This window comes from Notolepis coatsorum (assembly GCF_963971535.1).
Source record: "Notolepis coatsorum genome assembly, chromosome: 10".
Classification (NCBI taxonomy): domain Eukaryota; kingdom Metazoa; phylum Chordata; class Actinopteri; order Aulopiformes; family Paralepididae; genus Notolepis; species Notolepis coatsorum.
In genome coordinates, this window is record NC_140174.1 from 125,665,386 (window position 1) to 125,684,902 (window position 19,517).

At 41.7% G+C, this 19,517-nt stretch overlaps 1 protein-coding gene across 1 annotated transcript in view; it reads left to right on the forward strand.

Annotated features, from left to right (window-relative positions):
• The window catches only part of mccc2 (methylcrotonyl-CoA carboxylase subunit 2), a 125,915-nt gene that overhangs the window by 82,917 nt on the left and 23,481 nt on the right, over positions 1-19,517 (forward strand). The window contains exons 8-13 of the mRNA XM_084322833.1: positions 1,532-1,596; positions 2,368-2,467; positions 12,041-12,136; positions 15,815-15,887; positions 16,005-16,081; positions 18,269-18,335. Of these exons, the coding sequence (XP_084178959.1) occupies positions 1,532-1,596; positions 2,368-2,467; positions 12,041-12,136; positions 15,815-15,887; positions 16,005-16,081; positions 18,269-18,335 (478 nt within the window). The remainder of the gene's footprint in view (positions 1-1,531; positions 1,597-2,367; positions 2,468-12,040; positions 12,137-15,814; positions 15,888-16,004; positions 16,082-18,268; positions 18,336-19,517) is intronic.

A 19,517-nucleotide genomic window follows, 5' to 3' on the forward strand; every position in this document is an offset into this window, starting at 1 on the left:
AATAATCAAAAACGCTGAAACTCACCCCAGTCTCCTCTTACCGTTGGGTGATGAGCGTGGAGCAAAAAGATCGCTATTATGGGATGTTGATCTATGCGATCCATTTCCAGGTTGTATAATACTATATACGTCCAAATAATGTTGTTTATTGAGTTATGGCAACGGATCGATTATCCAGTGTGTCAAGATGGAGTCCCGTGAGCGATAGCGAGTGGCCGGAGGGAATAGGGAGACACACCGGCGTCACAATTATCAACATCCGGTTGCAACTCTCCAATCGGCCACCAGGTGGCGGTATTGAAGCGTTGGAGAGTTGAGCGGAGTCCTACAGCACCAGTCAAGGATCCGTGGGTGAAATATGAATACCATGACAGAAATTTTAAATATTGATCTCAAAGACGCTGTAAAACGTCATTGGCAGATTACGCATGGCGAGGAATGACGTCTTAACACGTCATCGGCGGAGAAAGGGTTAAAAAAAAACAAAAAAATTACATTTCGAAGCTTCGAATTAAAATCGAATCTCGGCCCGAAGCTTCGAATTCCAAAAAAATAATCGAAGGTCAGCCCTAGTAAGTAGTGTTAATCAACTTTCTGCATGTGTCTACGTGTGTCTATGTGTGTCTGCGTGTGTCTGCATATTCATGTGTGTGTGTCCATGCAGACCGTGTGTTGAATGCAGTCGTGGACAGATGCATATTTATATTTTTTGCCTGTGCTTTTTCTTTTTTTTTATCTACTTTTTCTTCTCCTATTTTTCTGTATTTTTCTCCCATCCCAATTTAGTCGTTATTTCCAATTCCCCCCTCCCCTTCCTGGTCGTTGCGCACATTTGCCCCCCACTTGCCGGTCTAGGGAGCCCTGAAGTCTATCACATGCTTCCTCCGATACATGTGGAGACAGCCAGCAGCCTCTTTTCACCAGACAGCGAGGACTCTCACTGGGAAAGTGTAACGCGTGGGAGGATCACACTACCTCCCCCAGTTCCCTCCCTCATTGTGCAGGCTCCCTGACCGACCTGTAGGAGTCACTGTTTACAACGACCAGGACCCACCCCACCGGCTTTCCACCCGCTGACACTGCCAATTGTGTCAGTATGGACGACCGACCAAGCAGGAGGCACCGCTGACGGCTGGATTCGATCCCACTGTCTCTGTGGTGGTAGACAGACGCTTAGTCCGCTGCGCTACCCGGCCACCCTGCCTGTGCTTTTTCTGTACCTATAGTATAGACGCTTGAATACAGTCATATGTCTTTGTGTAGAATGTTTCTATGGATAATTTATTATCGCATGCCGTGTATCGCGTCCAAACGAGCATATCCAATACATACCATATATCCAACAAGTATCCATATATCCAACAAGTATCCATATATCCAACAAGTATCCATATATCCAACAAGTATTACTAAGAGATAAGTGGTGTTAATGATCTGACACCAAGAATTGAGCCTTAGCGACTTTCTGCACACGAGTGTAATTGTACAACATCAACCTTGTGATGAGATGACTGTGTCTTTGTGTCCTCAGGTGAAAGCTGCGACTGGAGAGGAGGTCTCTGCAGAGGACCTCGGTGGAGCAGATCTACACTGCAGGTATGAAACGTCACACATCACACACTTTGTTTCTTGTTCATTTTCACAAATGCAGATTTGTCCGTTTTGTGACATACAGCACGATGACTTCCTGGCACTTTCCACAAACAAATCCAAAGTAAAAGTGGTTGTGTTCAAACTGTTCAATCAGAATATTCTGTTACTTGTTATCTATAAACATACCGGTAAATGCTAATTTTGGAAGACAATTGGTTAGTGTGATTAGTCACTGGAAGCTGATAAATACTAGTTAGTGTGATTATTCACTGGAAGCTGATAAATACAGGTTAGTGTGATTATTCACTGGAAGCTGATAAATACTGGCCTCCAACTTCAAAGATCAACTTCATCATATCAGTTCCAACAATAGTTAGAGTGACATCCCTATGATGAACAGTAGAACATACAAGTTACATACATACCATACTAATACACATGAGTTACTGCTGCTGCTCAGGCTGCCGGTGGCGGTTCAACCACAGGCACCACAGCCCTCTGGTTCAAAAGCTCTTTATTATGGACACTGTATGATATTGTGCAGTAAACAACATTTAATCAGCTAAAAAAAATCATAATCATTAATGAGTTGTCATTGTGTATGTCCAAGAAACACCCGAGTGGACTATGTTCTGGAACTGTTTAGTCAAAATTCATGTTGTATGTTCTGGAATTGTTTCGTCAAAATTCATGTTGTATGTTCTGGAACTGTTTAGTCAAAATGCATGTCGTATGTTCTGGAACTGTTTAGTCAAAATGCATGTTGTCTTTCAGGAAGTCCGGTGTTACAGACCATTATGCTCTAGATGATAACCATGCTCTCCATTTAGCAAGGAAAGCAGTTCGAAACCTGAACTACAAGAAGAATATTGAGGCAAGTCTGACAGTATTATATGTTTATGTTTCTAACCTAGCTGTGCCTCTTCCTGAGGTCCTGGAATCTCTTACGTACGTAAACACAGCATCCACAACTGGTTCCACATTAGTTATGCACAGTAGCATTGTTATGATTGGACTTATTTATTTGCCATAGATTACAATACAAGATTATATCCTGTTTTATTACATGGCGTTTTAACATTCGCCAAAATGCTTGATTGTGATAGCGCTCCGTTGCCCCTAGCAGCGGTCAATTATTTATCTATAATTCACCGCTGCTAGGGGCAACGCGCAATAATGACCGCTGTTAGGGGCAACAGAGCACTATTGACCAATCACAATCAAGCATTTTGATCGCAGTCACAAAAGCTAAGCTTTACCATATGCACAGCTGCACTGCATCAGGTGCAATCAAGTCCACACACCTGCCGATGACAGAGGAGCAACAGAACAACCGCGTCTGCATTTGATTTCGTCTCGTCGATGGTGTAAAATGAATTACGTATGTAACTGAGGGGTACAATTCCCTGACTGTATTGATAAGTATGGTATCATTAAACCACTACCGCTTTATGTACTTTAACTACTGGCCATACAGTACACGATATCTAAATATGATGAACACTTTCCCACAATGAAATCGGGTCCACACAAAGGTAATAATCAAATATTTAATATATAGCAAAAGGTTCATATGATAGTTACTATTACATTTATGATTTGAATGCACTTGTAAGGCAAATGAGTACTCGTAGGCAAATCAACACTGAATGTCCAATCTCTGGTTACGCAGGAAGCAAGTATACAACCTGGCTCTTAGGGAATTAGATCTATGGTACTCTTAATGATATGGCAGGATGTTCTGGAAGGGGTCCTCCCGGTTGTAGGCCGGTAGGGGGGGTAGGAGAACCGTCGGTAGTAGACCGTCTGGTCAACGATATCTAGGGAGACTTCAAGTACAGAAGACAGTGCAGTAGACTCTTGATCCGCAGATGAATACACCTTGGTTCTCTTGTAGGCTGTAGCTCCACAGTGAAGAAGAAGCTAGGCGACCTCAGTCTCTCTGAGCGCCGACTCAACTTGACTCCTCTCGGGGGTAAATCCAACACTCACAGGCGTCGGCGATTATCCGCTCCACAAATCACAGTACCAAAGCAAATATATTCCAGCCGCATAGGGCTCAGCAGTCGTCGGGTAGGTAATCCAGTGTACATGTCCCTCGGTCCTCGTCTAGATCTCCTCGGATGAAGGCGCCATGTGGTCGGCCCAGCCTGGTTAAGACTCTAGATAACACGAGGAAGCGTTGGAGATGCTGGTCACTTTAGAACTCTAACCGCACGATGCACCATACACGATAGACTATTATTACTTAATAGAGATACGTCGCACTCGACGGTACAGTGCCAAACTCTGACAATTCAGCTATTAATTCGCACGCGGTCTCAATGCTATTCTAAGGCCAAACGGGCCATACTACACCGCACGCGGTATCGTGGGTAAGGCTTCACGTTCTGTTACTTAGTTGGGTAGAAGGGTAAAGGACTAAGGGATAAGAGGACTTCTACATTTACTTGCGCCATATTTATATGCACGGTGAACAAATAGTGCCACTCTCCTTTCGGTAGCCGTATCCTTGGGCAGAGCCGGGGCTAGTACGGACATGTCTCGTCGGTACCTTTGAACTTGACGTCAGGGGCTGGTCCCCTGGCGCCTGGTCCTTTTGTCCAATAAGAGAATGAACTATTATGGGCTATAGTAGGCTAAAGGGATATTCCGTGTATATGTACAAGGAATATACAAGGGATATCAAACGATATACAAATACTATTCAATATATATCAATAAATAAATATATATATTCGGTTTAATCTGATCCTTCGTAACAACGTATATTGTTAGTAAGTTAGCCCTTTAATAAGCGGGATAATGTATTATACTCTGCCATTGTCGCAAAATAATTGACCTTCACCGTGTTTAGAACGCAGTGTCGGTCAATTATTTTGCGACAATGACCTCGTAGCTATACATTATCCCTTACTTATACCATGGCCTGGGTGAATACTGGATTCTGATTGGCTGTTGATCAGTTTCAGATATACTGCATGGCTGGAGCCTCATCACAGTTGAATGCGCTTGTACACTGGCAACCACGACCCCCTCATCAGCTGCTCAGTCTAGCTAGCTAGCTGGCTAACTTCCACCACCCCCTCATCAGCTGTTCAGTTTAGCTAGCTAGCTAACAACCACAACCCCCTCATCAGCTGTTCAGTCTAGCTAGCTACCGGAGGTAGAACATTTATCATACCCCTACTGGAGGTAGAACATGTATCATACCCCTACTGGAGGTAGAACATGTATCATACCCCTACTGGAGGTAGAACATGTATCATACCCCTACTGGAGGTAGAACATGTATCATACCCCTACTGGAGGTAGGACATGTATCATACCCCTACTGGAGGTAGAACATTTATCATACCCCTACTGGAGGTAGAACATGTATCATACCCCTACTGGAGGTAGGACATGTATCATACCACTACTGGAGGTAGGACATGTATCATACCCCTACTGGAGGTAGGACATGTATCATACCCCTACTGGAGGTAGAACATGTATCATACCCCTACTGGAGGTAGAACATGTATCATACCCCTACTGGAGGTAGAACATGTATCATACCCCTACTGGAGGTAGGACATGTATCATACCCCTACTGGAGGTAGGACATGTATCATACCCCTACTGGAGGTAGAACATGTATCATACCCCTACTGGAGGTAGAACATGTATCATACCCCTACTGGAGGTAGAACATGTATCATACCCCTACTGGAGGTAGAACATGTATCATACCCCTACTGGAGGTAGGACATGTATCATACCCCTACTGGAGGTAGAACATGTATCATACCACTACTGGAGGTAGGACATGTATCATACTACTACTGGAGGTAGAACATGTATCATACCCCTACTGGAGGTAGGACATTTATCATACCCCTACTGGAGGTAGAACATGTATCATACCACTACTGGAGGTAGAACATGTATCATACCCCTACTGGAGGTAGAACATGTATCATACCACTACTGGAGGTAGAACATGTATCATACCACTACTGGAGGTAGAACATGTATCATACCCCTACTGGAGGTAGGACATGTATCATACCACTACTGGAGGTAGAACATGTATCATACCCCTACTGGAGGTAGAACATGTATCATACCCCTACTGGAGGTAGGACATGTATCATACCCCTACTGGAGGTAGGACATGTATCATACCACTACTGGAGGTAGAACATGTATCATACCCCTACTGGAGGTAGAACATGTATCATACCCCTACTGGAGGTAGAACATGTATCATACCCCTACTGGAGGTAGAACATGTATCATACCCCTACTGGAGGTAGAACATGTATCATACCACTACTGGAGGTAGAACATGTATCATACCACTACTGGAGGTAGAACATGTATCATACCACTACTGGAGGTAGAACATGTATCATACCACTACTGGAGGTAGGACATGTATCATACCCCTACTGGAGGTAGAACATGTATCATACCCCTACTGGAGGTAGAACATGTATCATACCCCTACTGGAGGTAGAACATGTATCATACCCCTACTGGAGGTAGAACATGTATCATACCCCTACTGGAGGTAGAACATGTATCATACCCCTACTGGAGGTAGAACATGTATCATACCCCTACTGGAGGTAGAACATGTATCATACCCCTACTGGAGGTAGGACATGTATCATACCACTACTGGAGGTAGGACATGTATCATACCACTACTGGAGGTAGAACATGTATCATACCCCTACTGGAGGTAGGACATGTATCATACCCCTACTGGAGGTAGAACATGTATCATACCCCTACTGGAGGTAGGACATGTATCATACCCCTACTGGAGGTAGGACATGTATCATACCCCTACTGGAGGTAGAACATGTATCATACCACTACTGGAGGTAGAACATGTATCATACCCCTACTGGAGGTAGAACATGTATCATACCCCTACTGGAGGTAGAACATGTATCATACCCCTACTGGAGGTAGGACATGTATCATACCCCTACTGGAGGTAGAACATGTATCATACCCCTACTGGAGGTAGAACATGTATCATACCCCTACTGGAGGTAGAACATGTATCATACCCCTACTGGAGGTAGGACATGTATCATACCCCTACTGGAGGTAGAACATGTATCATACCCCTACTGGAGGTAGAACATGTATCATACCCCTACTGGAGGTAGGACATGTATCATACCACTACTGGAGGTAGAACATGTATCATACCCCTACTGGAGGTAGGACATGTATCATACCACTACTGGAGGTAGAACATGTATCATACCCCTACTGGAGGTAGGACATGTATCATACCCCTACTGGAGGTAGAACATGTATCATACCCCTACTGGAGGTAGAACATGTATCATACCCCTACTGGAGGTAGGACATGTATCATACCCCTACTGGAGGTAGGACATGTATCATACCACTACTGGAGGTAGAACATGTATCATACCCCTACTGGAGGTAGGACATGTATCATACCCCTACTGGAGGTAGAACATGTATCATACCCCTACTGGAGGTAGAACATGTATCATACCCCTACTGGAGGTAGGACATGTATCATACCCCTACTGGAGGTAGGACATGTATCATACCACTACTGGAGGTAGGACATGTATCATACCCCTACTGGAGGTAGGACATGTATCATACCCCTACTGGAGGTAGGACATGTATCATACCACTACTGGAGGTAGGACATGTATCATACCCCTACTGGAGGTAGGACATGTATCATACCACTACTGGAGGTAGAACATGTATCATACCACTACTGGAGGTAGGACATGTATCATACCACTACTGGAGGTAGAACATGTATCATACCACTACTGGAGGTAGGACATGTATCATACCCCTACTGGAGGTAGGACATGTATCATACCACTACTGGAGGTAGAACATGTATCATACCACTACTGGAGGTAGAACATGTATCATACCCCTACTGGAGGTAGAACATGTATCATACCACTACTGGAGGTAGGACATGTATCATACCACTACTGGAGGTAGAACATGTATCATACCACTACTGGAGGTAGAACATGTATCATACCCCTACTGGAGGTAGAACATGTATCATACCACTACTGGAGGTAGAACATGTATCATACCACTACTGGAGGTAGAACATGTATCATACCCCTACTGGAGGTAGAACATGTATCATACCCCTACTGGAGGTAGGACATGTATCATACCCCTACTGGAGGTAGGACATGTATCATACCACTACTGGAGGTAGGACATGTATCATACCCCTACTGGAGGTAGGACATGTATCATACCCCTACTGGAGGTAGAACATGTATCATACCACTACTGGAGGTAGGACATGTATCATACCCCTACTGGAGGTAGGACATGTATCATACCCCTACTGGAGGTAGAACATGTATCATACCCCTACTGGAGGTAGGACATGTATCATACCCCTACTGGAGGTAGGACATGTATCATACCACTACTGGAGGTAGAACATGTATCATACCACTACTGGAGGTAGAACATGTATCATACCCCTACTGGAGGTAGGACATGTATCATACCACTACTGGAGGTAGAACATGTATCATACCACTACTGGAGGTAGGACATGTATCATACCCCTACTGGAGGTAGAACATGTATCATACCCCTACTGGAGGTAGAACATGTATCATACCCCTACTGGAGGTAGAACATTTATCATACCCCTACTGGAGGTAGAACATGTATCATACCCCTACTGGAGGTAGAACATGTATCATACCCCTACTGGAGGTAGAACATGTATCATACCACTACTGGGGGTAGGACATGTATCATACCACTACTGGGGGTAGAACATGTATCATACCCCTACTGGAGGTAGGACATGTATCATACCCCTACTGGAGGTAGAACATGTATCATACCACTACTGGAGGTAGGACATGTATCATACCCCTACTGGAGGTAGAACATGTATCATACCACTACTGGGGGTAGGACATGTATCATACCACTACTGGGGGTAGGGCATGTATCATACCACTACTGGGGGTAGAACATGTATCATACCCCTACTGGAGGTAGGACATGTATCATACCCCTACTGGAGGTAGAACATGTATCATACCACTACTGGAGGTAGGACATGTATCATACCACTACTGGAGGTAGAACATGTATCATACCCCTACTGGAGGTAGGACTGGGCGATTCATCGAATGAATGATTTAGGAAGATACATTTTTTTTAAGAGTCACCTTTTATTTGACAAAGTGATATTTGGTGAAAGTTCGATTTGCACTTTATTAATCCCAATAGGGAAATTCATTCTTGTTTGATGATCAAGAGGCACCTTTTATTTGTTTTAAGTGAAGTATGGTGAAAAAGCTAGTTATTGCACTATTAATCCCAATAGGGACATTCATCTTTGTTTGATCAAGAGTAACCTTTTATATATATATATATATATATATTATAATTTTTCTTTTAAGTGAAGATTGGTGAAAGTTATTATTATTTTTTGCCCAAGAGAAAAAAATCGATTAAAATCGTAAATCGGATTAAAAAAAATTATAATCAGGGATTTTATTTTTAGGCCATATCGCCCAGCCCTAACTGGAGGTAGAACATTTATCATACCACTACTGGAGGTAGAACATTTATCATACCACTACTGGAGGTAGAACATTTATCATACCCCTACTGGAGGTAGGACATGTATCATACCACTACTGGAGGTAGAACATGTATCATACCCCTACTGGAGGTAGAACATGTATCATACCCCTACTGGAGGTAGAACATGTATCATACCCCTACTGGAGGTAGGACATGTATCATACCCCTACTGGAGGTAGGACATGTATCATACCCCTACTGGAGGTAGAACATGTATCATACCCCTACTGGAGGTAGAACATGTATCATACCCCTACTGGAGGTAGGACATGTATCATACCACTACTGGAGGTAGAACATGTATCATACCACTACTGGAGGTAGAACATGTATCATACCACTACTGGAGGTAGAACATTTATCATACCACTACTGGAGGTAGAACATGTATCATACCCCTACTGGAGGTAGAACATGTATCATACCACTACTGGAGGTAGGACATGTATCATACCACTACTGGAGGTAGAACATGTATCATACCACTACTGGAGGTAGGACATGTATCATACCCCTACTGGAGGTAGGACATGTATCATACCACTACTGGAGGTAGAACATGTATCATACCCCTACTGGAGGTAGAACATGTATCATACCCCTACTGGAGGTAGAACATGTATCATACCCCTACTGGAGGTAGAACATGTATCATACCACTACTGGAGGTAGGACATGTATCATACCCCTACTGGAGGTAGAACATGTATCATACCCCTACTGGAGGTAGAACATGTATCATACCCCTACTGGAGGTAGAACATGTATCATACCCCTACTGGAGGTAGGACATGTATCATACCCCTACTGGAGGTAGGACATGTATCATACCACTACTGGAGGTAGAACATGTATCATACCCCTACTGGAGGTAGAACATGTATCATACCCCTACTGGAGGTAGGACATGTATCATACCACTACTGGAGGTAGAACATGTATCATACCACTACTGGAGGTAGAACATGTATCATACCACTACTGGAGGTAGAACATGTATCATACCCCTACTGGAGGTAGAACATGTATCATACCCCTACTGGAGGTAGAACATGTATCATACCCCTACTGGGGGTAGGACATGTATCATACCACTACTGGAGGTAGGACATGTATCATACCCCTACTGGGGGTAGGACATGTATCATACCCCTACTGGAGGTAGGACATGTATCATACCCCTACTGGAGGTAGAACATGTATCATACCCCTACTGGAGGTAGAACATGTATCATACCCCTACTGGAGGTAGGACATGTATCATACCCCTACTGGAGGTAGGACATGTATCATACCACTACTGGAGGTAGAACATGTATCATACCCCTACTGGAGGTAGAACATGTATCATACCCCTACTGGAGGTAGAACATGTATCATACCCCTACTGGAGGTAGGACATGTATCATACCCCTACTGGAGGTAGGACATGTATCATACCACTACTGGAGGTAGAACATGTATCATACCCCTACTGGAGGTAGAACATGTATCATACCCCTACTGGAGGTAGGACATGTATCATACCACTACTGGAGGTAGAACATGTATCATACCACTACTGGAGGTAGAACATGTATCATACCACTACTGGAGGTAGAACATGTATCATACCCCTACTGGAGGTAGAACATGTATCATACCCCTACTGGAGGTAGAACATGTATCATACCCCTACTGGGGGTAGGACATGTATCATACCACTACTGGAGGTAGGACATGTATCATACCCCTACTGGAGGTAGAACATGTATCATACCACTACTGGAGGTAGGACATGTATCATACCACTACTGGAGGTAGAACATGTATCATACCCCTACTGGAGGTAGGACTGGGCGATTCATCGAATGAATGATTTAGGAAGATACATTTTTTTTAAGAGTCACCTTTTATTTGACAAAGTGATATTTGGTGAAAGTTCGATTTGCACTTTATTAATCCCAATAGGGAAATTCATTCTTGTTTGATGATCAAGAGGCACCTTTTATTTGTTTTAAGTGAAGTATGGTGAAAAAGCTAGTTATTGCACTATTAATCCCAATAGGGACATTCATCTTTGTTTGATCAAGAGTAACCTTTTATATATATATATATATATTATAATTTTTCTTTTAAGTGAAGATTGGTGAAAGTTATTATTATTTTTTGCCCAAGAGAAAAAAATCGATTAAAATCGTAAATCGGATTAAAAAAAATTATAATCAGGGATTTTATTTTTAGGCCATATCGCCCAGCCCTAACTGGAGGTAGAACATTTATCATACCACTACTGGAGGTAGAACATTTATCATACCACTACTGGAGGTAGAACATTTATCATACCCCTACGCAGGGGTGGCACTCTCGTCGCTGTGCATGTCGGTGTGAGTGGCGCACGGGCTGTTTGTGTTTTCCTTCGGTCATGGCGTGCTTTATCAGGGGGTGTGTCTTGGATGGGGATGTGGTGGGGATTGATGTTTGGGGGACTGCCTGTTCAGGGGGAGTTCACATGCCTTCGAGCAACACTGTACATATTCTTATGTCTGCACTTTCTACATTGCACTACTTTTATTGTCTTTTATACCTATTCCTATGTCTGCACTTTTGCATTGCTTTTATTCTGTTTGTACTCTTAAGCCCTGCCTCCTACTCCTAAGCCCTGCCTCCTACTCTTAAGCCCTGCCTCCTACTCTTAAGCCCTGCCTCCTACTCTTAAGCCCTGCCCCCTACTCTTAAGCCCTGCCCCCTACTCTTAAGCCCTGCCTCCTACTCTTAAGCCAAGTGATATTGACCAGTTTGTCCTTTTGTCTCTCAGGTTACAATAGAACCCTCTGAACCGCCGCTCTACCCAGCGGATGAACTCTACGGCATCGTTGGAGCTAACCTGAAACGCAACTTTGATGTCCGAGAGGTATCCAACTGTTTGTCATTGATTGTGTTGTTGTGTCCATTTGTGTTGGACTTGTCTGATGGATTGAATAGGGCTGTCAATCGATTATTTAAAAAAAATGCGTAGCAAAATGCATCAGTAGGGACTGCTGTCATAAAGAAAATGGTTAGTGAAAGTAGTCCTCGTCACAGGAGTCTTCAGTAACGTTTTCCTTCAGACAAATTATGCTGCCTAACCTCAGCATCATTAGCCACCATAGTGTAGCTTGACCTGTGTAGCCATAGTGTAGCTTGACCTGTGTAGCCATAGTGTAGCTTGACCTGTGTAGCCATAGTGTAGCTTGACCTGTGTAGCCATAGTGTAGCTTGACCTGTGTAGCCATAGTGTAGCTTGACCTGTGTAGCCATAGTGTAGCTTGACCTGTGTAGCCATAGTGTAGCTTGACCTGTGTAGCCATAGTGTAGCTTGACCTGTGTAGCCATAGTGTAGCTTGACCTGTGTAGCCATAGTGTAGCTTGACCTGTGTAGCCATAGTGTAGCTTGACCTGTGTAGCCATAGTGTAGCTTGACCTGTGTAACCAGCATAGTGTAGCTTGACCTGTGTAGCCAGCATAGTGTAGCTTGACCTGTGTAGCCATAGTGTAGCTTGGCTTGTGTAACAAGTAGGGGTGCACGATATTGATTTTTTGACCCCGATATCGATACCGATAACTTTCTGCTCCTCAAGGTCGATACCGATAACCGATATATATATATTTATTGTATTATATATATATTTTTTTTTTATGTATATTCCTGTAGTGTTGACCTAACCCGATTTATCATGACATGAGCGTTACTACTATGAACAAAACAGAGCCAAGAGAACAGTTTTGACTCTTCAAATAAAGTGACTATATTTATCTTTCCAAATAAATATAATTTGAGTCAATCACAAAATTCACAATCCGTCAATGTCATTAACAATGTGTTTCCCTGAACAATGAGTGAACTAAAAACCAACGGGTATTGTGCTTTGTCAGTAGGGATGGGTACCGTCCACATTTGAACCGATACGGTACCGGTACCTGTGAATCGATACCGGTACCCAACGGTACCTTTTTTCTCGGTACTTTAGTCTCTAAAAATGTAATCTACCTACCTCAGTTGTGAAAAAAAAAATCCAAACTTCAAACTTCTACCGTTTTCGGCTTGCCATTGCCCCGACTGCTTTGTTGTTGAATCAAGTCAAATCCTAAGTAAGCACATATTGTGCGTGTGAACGTTGACATGAAAATAAAAAAGTTTAAAAAATAAAAAAAAGATTTAAATTTTTTTTTATCGGAGCTATCAATCATTTTATCGGGTTTATCGGGATGACGTCATAATTGCTGATATCGGCCCGATAATTATCTTGCATCCCTAGTAAACAAGCATAGTGTAGCTTGACCTGTGTAGCCAGCATAGTGTAGCTTGACCTGTGTAACCAGCATAGTGTAGCTTGACCTGTGTAACCAGCATAGTGTAGCTTGACCTGTGTAACAAGCAGTGTAGCCAGGATAGTGTAGCTTGACCTGTGTAACCAGCATAGTGTAGCTTGACCTGTGTAACCAGCATAGTGTAGCTTGACCTGTGTAACCAGCATAGTGTAGCTTGACCTGTGTAACCAGCATAGTGTAGCTTGACCTGTGTAACCAGCATAGTGTAGCTTGACCTGTGTAGCTTGACCTGTGTAACCAGCATAGTGTAGCTTGACCTGTGTAACCAGCATAGTGTAGCTTGACCTGTGTAACCAGCATAGTGTAGCTTGACCTGTGTAACCAGCATAGTGTAGCTTGACCTGTGTAACCAGCATAGTGTAGCTTGACCTGTGTAACAAGCATAGTGTAGCTTGACCTGTGTAACCAGCATAGTGTAGCTTGACCTGTGTAACCAGCATAGTGTAGCTTGACCTGTGTAACCAGCATAGTGTAGCTTGACCTGTGTAACAAGCATAGTGTAGCTTGACCTGTAGTACATGTTGCTTCACTGGGAAAGACCATTCACTACATCGTTTATACAACTGCGTTTAATTCCAAAGGCCATTCATAAACGTTGCATAATGGAATAAGGAAATAATGTACTTGACTCATTATTCTTTGGGTCTGCCTGTCAGAGTGACCAGGAACATAAACACACCAGCCACCACAGCTCTCCAGGCTATGGAAGGGTCATGTGATTAATTGTGTTAATTTTTTTTTTTTTTTATTATATATATATAATAATAATAAATAATAATTCATTTAATTTATATAGCGCTTCTCAATAACCCGAAGTCGCTGGATATACACTTTAAGGTTTTAAAATGAATCTGAAGCAATTTACTCATTAATATTGACATATATATATATATATATATATATATATATATATATATATATATATATATATATATATTATCGGCCTACCGATATTATCGGCCGATATCGGCATTAAAATGTGATATCGGAAAATATTGGTATCTGTTTTAAAAAAAATATATATATATATTTTTTTTTACATTTCTATAACCTTTATTTACCCAGGCAAGCAAGTAAGAACAAATTCTGATTTTATTTATTGTCAAAAGTATGCATAATGTTATGTTAATTCCACAACAAGAGATATGTAATGTTAATTACCTGAAATGAATCCATTTTATGGGGGGGGGGAAACCCTGCATATATCGGTATCGGTTGATATCGGTATCGGAAATTAAGAGTTGGACAATATCGGTATATCGGTATCGGTAAAAAAGCCAATATCGAGCATCCCTAATATAACAGTTGACAACTCAATATGCCTAGCTTTAAATAGTGTGAGGGTCTTGCTGAGACCAGTAGTGTGAGGATCTTACTGAGACCATTAGTGTGAGGGTCTTACTGTAGTGTGAGGGTCTTACTGAGACCAGTAGTGTGAGGGTCTTACTGAGGGTCTTACTGTAGTGTGAGGGTCTTACTGAGGGTCTTACTGAAACCAGTAGTTTCTATCCCTTTGACTTGAAAACCAAGACTTTAACGTTGAAAAATGGCATCTGGTTGATGGTCATTTGGATGTAACTTGTTGAACTGACCAGGGCTGTGTCTCTTTGAACTGACCAGGGCTGTGACTCTTTGATCTGACCAGGGCTGTGTCTCTTTGAACTGACCAGGGCTGTGACTCTTTGAACTGACCAGGGCTGTGACTCTTTGAACTGACCAGGGCTGTGACTCTTTGAACTGACCAGGGCTGTGTCTCTTTGATCTGACCAGGGCTGTGACTCTTTGAACTGACCAGGGCTGTGACTCTTTGAACTGACCAGGGCTGTGACTCTTTGAACTGACCAGGGCTGTGACTCTTTGAACTGACCAGGGCTGTGACTCTTTGATCTGACCAGGGCTGTGACTCTTTGATCTGACCAGGGCTGTGTCTCTTTGAACTGACCAGGGCTGTGACTCTTTGAACTGACCAGGGCTGTGACTCTTTGATCTGACCAGGGCTGTGACTCTTTGAACTGACCAGGGCTGTGACTCTTTGAACTGACCAGGGCTGTGACTCTTTGAACTGACCAGGGCTGTGACTCTTTGAACTGACCAGGGCTGTGACTCTTTGATCTGACCAGGGCTGTGTCTCTTTGATCTGACCAGGGCTGTGACTCTTTGAACTGACCAGGGCTGTGACTCTTTGAACTGACCAGGGCTGTGAATCATCTTTTGATTGCAGGTCATCGCCAGAGTCGTTGATGGCAGTAAATTTGATGAGTTCAAGGCTTTCTATGGGGATACGCTTGTCACAGGTGTGTGAAATAAAGTTTTATTTTCAGGTGAATACATATATCTGCAGTGCAGATAATTATGTGAATTCATATTCTACCAATTTTGTAATTTAACTTTTGGATTATTCCCGTGTTTAGGATTTTCAAGAATATTTGGCTACCCTGTCGGGATTATTGGGAACAACGGAGTCCTATTTTCAGAGTCTGCAAAAAAGGTTTGTTCCTTATTCACGTCTAAAGGTATATATCAAAGTGACTGTGTTCCTTAGTCATGTCTAAAGGTATATATCAAAGTGCCTTTGTTCCTTATTCACAACTAAAGGTATATATCAAAGTGCCTTTGTTCCTTAGTCATGTCTAAAGATATATATCAAAGTGACTGTTCCTTAGTCATGTCTAAAGGTATATATCAAAGTGACTGTGTTCCTTAGTCATGTCTAAAGATATATATCAAAGTGACTTTGTTCCTTATTCACAACTAAAGGTATATATCAAAGTGACTGTTCCTTAGTCATGTCTAAAGGTATATATCAAAGTGACTGTGTTCCTTAGTCATGTCTAAAGATATATATCAAAGTGACTTTGTTCCTTATTCATGTCTAAAGATATATATCAAAGTGACTTTGTTGGAACCAGAACCACTCAATACCCTATCTGTCAATAGGTCGCCATGAACTGAGACAAAACCACAAAGTCACATTAAAACAGACGATAACAACAGCAGGTCAATATTTTATTAAAACAGACTTAACAACAGCAGATCAATACTTTATTAAAACGGACCATAACAACAGCAGATCAATGCTTTATTAAAACGGATACTAACAACAGCAGATCAATGCTTTATTAAAACAGATGATAACAACAGCAGATCAATACTTAAAACGGACCATAACAACAGTAGATCAATACTTTATTTAAACAGATGATAACAACAGCAGATCAATACTTCTTCTGTTGGATACATTCGGGTAGATTAATTCTGTTGGATTAATTCTGTTGGGATTCGGTGTTATCGACTTCTCAAAGGCTTTTGATACGGTAGACCATGACATTTTGAGGCATGGGTTAATTGGTGTAGGGTTCTGACTCCGCTGTTGGCTGGTTCTGTAACTATCTCTCTGACAGAGACCCAATCTGTTAAAGTTGATGGTTGTACCTCCATTGTCCTGTCTGTCCTCAAGGGGGTGCCACAGGGCTCTGTGTTGGACCCCTTATTGTTCACAAAACGCGGATGAGACTGTAATCTATTTGAGTATTTACAGGCTGCTTTTAAACAAATAGAAACCCAACTTCTGCAGCTAAGACTAGTACTAAATGCTGGTAAAACCAAAATGATGGTCCTTAAAAAATCGAACGCGAAACCCCATTCCCTGTCTGCTGTAACTACGTCTCAGCGAATTGCTCTTGAAATAGTTTCTACTTTCAAATACCTTGGAATTATTCTGGATGACAACTTGTCTTTTAAGCCACATATCGCTGCTGTCGGGACAAAACCTCATAACTCCATTTTTTAAATTTTTTTTTTTTATATAAATCAACTCCGTAGATCATCCTCCATATGTGTGTGGGGGTTTTACAAAGTTTAAACAATGGGAAAGCATTAAACCGATCATCTGTCTAAACCTCCTAACTCTATTCACCCTCAAATCTGTGTTCGTTTTTTTCATCTGCTGAAAAGTTGGGTTTTTGGAGTTATGAGGTTTTGTCCCGACAGCAGCGATATTGAAAATCTGGCTAAGAAGCTGAAGTTAAGGTTGGGTTTCTATTTTAGAAATTAGGCTTCCTTTCATTCTAAAAAGAGGCTTGTCGCTGCTACTTTTTTACCGGTACTAGATTATGGTGACGTGTTGTAATGTACATGAATGCCTGTTCTACCTCGTTGCTTATGCTGGATGCCACTTATCATGGTGCGCTAAGATTCATTACTGGCTGTAGATCTCTCACTCATCTCTGCATTTTGTACAAGAAGGTAGGTTGGCTGTCCCTGCCTGCTCGTAGGCTTCACCATTGGTACATTGGTACATTATTTGGACTGTTACCTTTATATCTCTGTACACACCTTACCGTTTTGTCAAACTCTTCCTACAGCTTGCGTTCTCAGGACTTTCTATCCACCTCAGTCCCTCGAGTTCGCACTGAGTTTGGGAAGAGGGCTTTTGTGTACTCTGCAGTCTGCTCCCTTTACCTGGAATGGACTTTATAACTCCAGGCTTTTATTACTTTGCACAGTTTTAAAACCCTAATTACTGACCTTTTAATGACCGATATGGGAGTGTGAAAATGCTTCTTTTCTTAATTCCTACTGGTTACTGTACACACTGCATTAATGTTATGTTTGATGCCTAGCCTAACCTGACCTTCCCTCTCAATCAATCCCCTTTTTCCTCTTTCTTTTGCAGGCTACACATTTCATTGAATTGTGTTGTCAAAGAAACATTCCACTGATTTTTCTCCAAAATATAACCGGTAAGTCTGAACTGTCTGAAAAACATTCTAGAAGTGTTTTTAAAGTTCCTATGGTTAGGATCTGCACATCAGTATGCAGCATCCCTGCTAAATAATTGTATACAAATAAATCAACCCCCCCCCTTTCACGCATTCATGATGAAACATAATACAGATAATTAGGGCTGTCAGTTTATCGCGTTAGTTAGATTAATTAATTACACAGCAAACTATCGCGTTATAAAAATGTACTCAAAATTAATAAAGAATAAAATAAAATTATATATATATTTTTTATCTCATTCATTCCATAAGAACGTAGAATACACATTTACAGACTTTTTTTTTTTAATATGGTCCATTTGCATGTTCTTGGTATCTGATTCTAGGGACATCTATGGATCTCTGGGAATGTATTCCCAGTGTCAGAAATACTGTGTCTGTTACTAGGCTTGAGTAAATTGTAATGAACCAAATGAGAATATCAATACATTTTTTTTTATCTTTGACTGTGAATAACACCATGCAAAAATTTACCAGACCTGAAAAATCGAAACAAATTAATAAATGGAAGATGATTAAACAGAAGGTTTTGTAGATACAGTACTGAATTCTGCCATCTGGACACATGCAATTTGAAATATGAATATAGAATATCAGGCATAAAATGGTTATGCGATTAAAATGCGATTAATTAATTACAAATCCTGTAATTAATTAGATAAAAAATTTGTATCGCCTGCCAAGCACTACAAATAATATTAATTTGATTTGAGAACAGTAGCTAGTCCAGGGAAGAAACGATAACACTTTTACTAGAATACACATTGCCGGAAATGACACCAGACCGCCCTGAAACTACACTCATATTCACGATGGAAAAATTATCTGTTTTTTGCATCTTGACCGGAAGAAACTCAATGACAATCGACTATATTATTAGATCCATAGCTATAATATAATAATATAGCTTTAGTGTTTTAAACACAGCCACGTATTCCCATTAGTTTAAAGCGCTGGCCTTTCAACAGTAACAGTAAACAGCGACCTCTGGCGCTGAAAGTGTTAAGAGATGATGCCATTACATTTACATTTAGTAATTTAGCTGAACGCTTTTATCCAAAGTGACAAAGTCAGCAGGAAGGGTACAACTTTGGCAGCTAAGGGTAAGTAAAGTGTCCAAATTGGGTGAGTGTGTAGTAG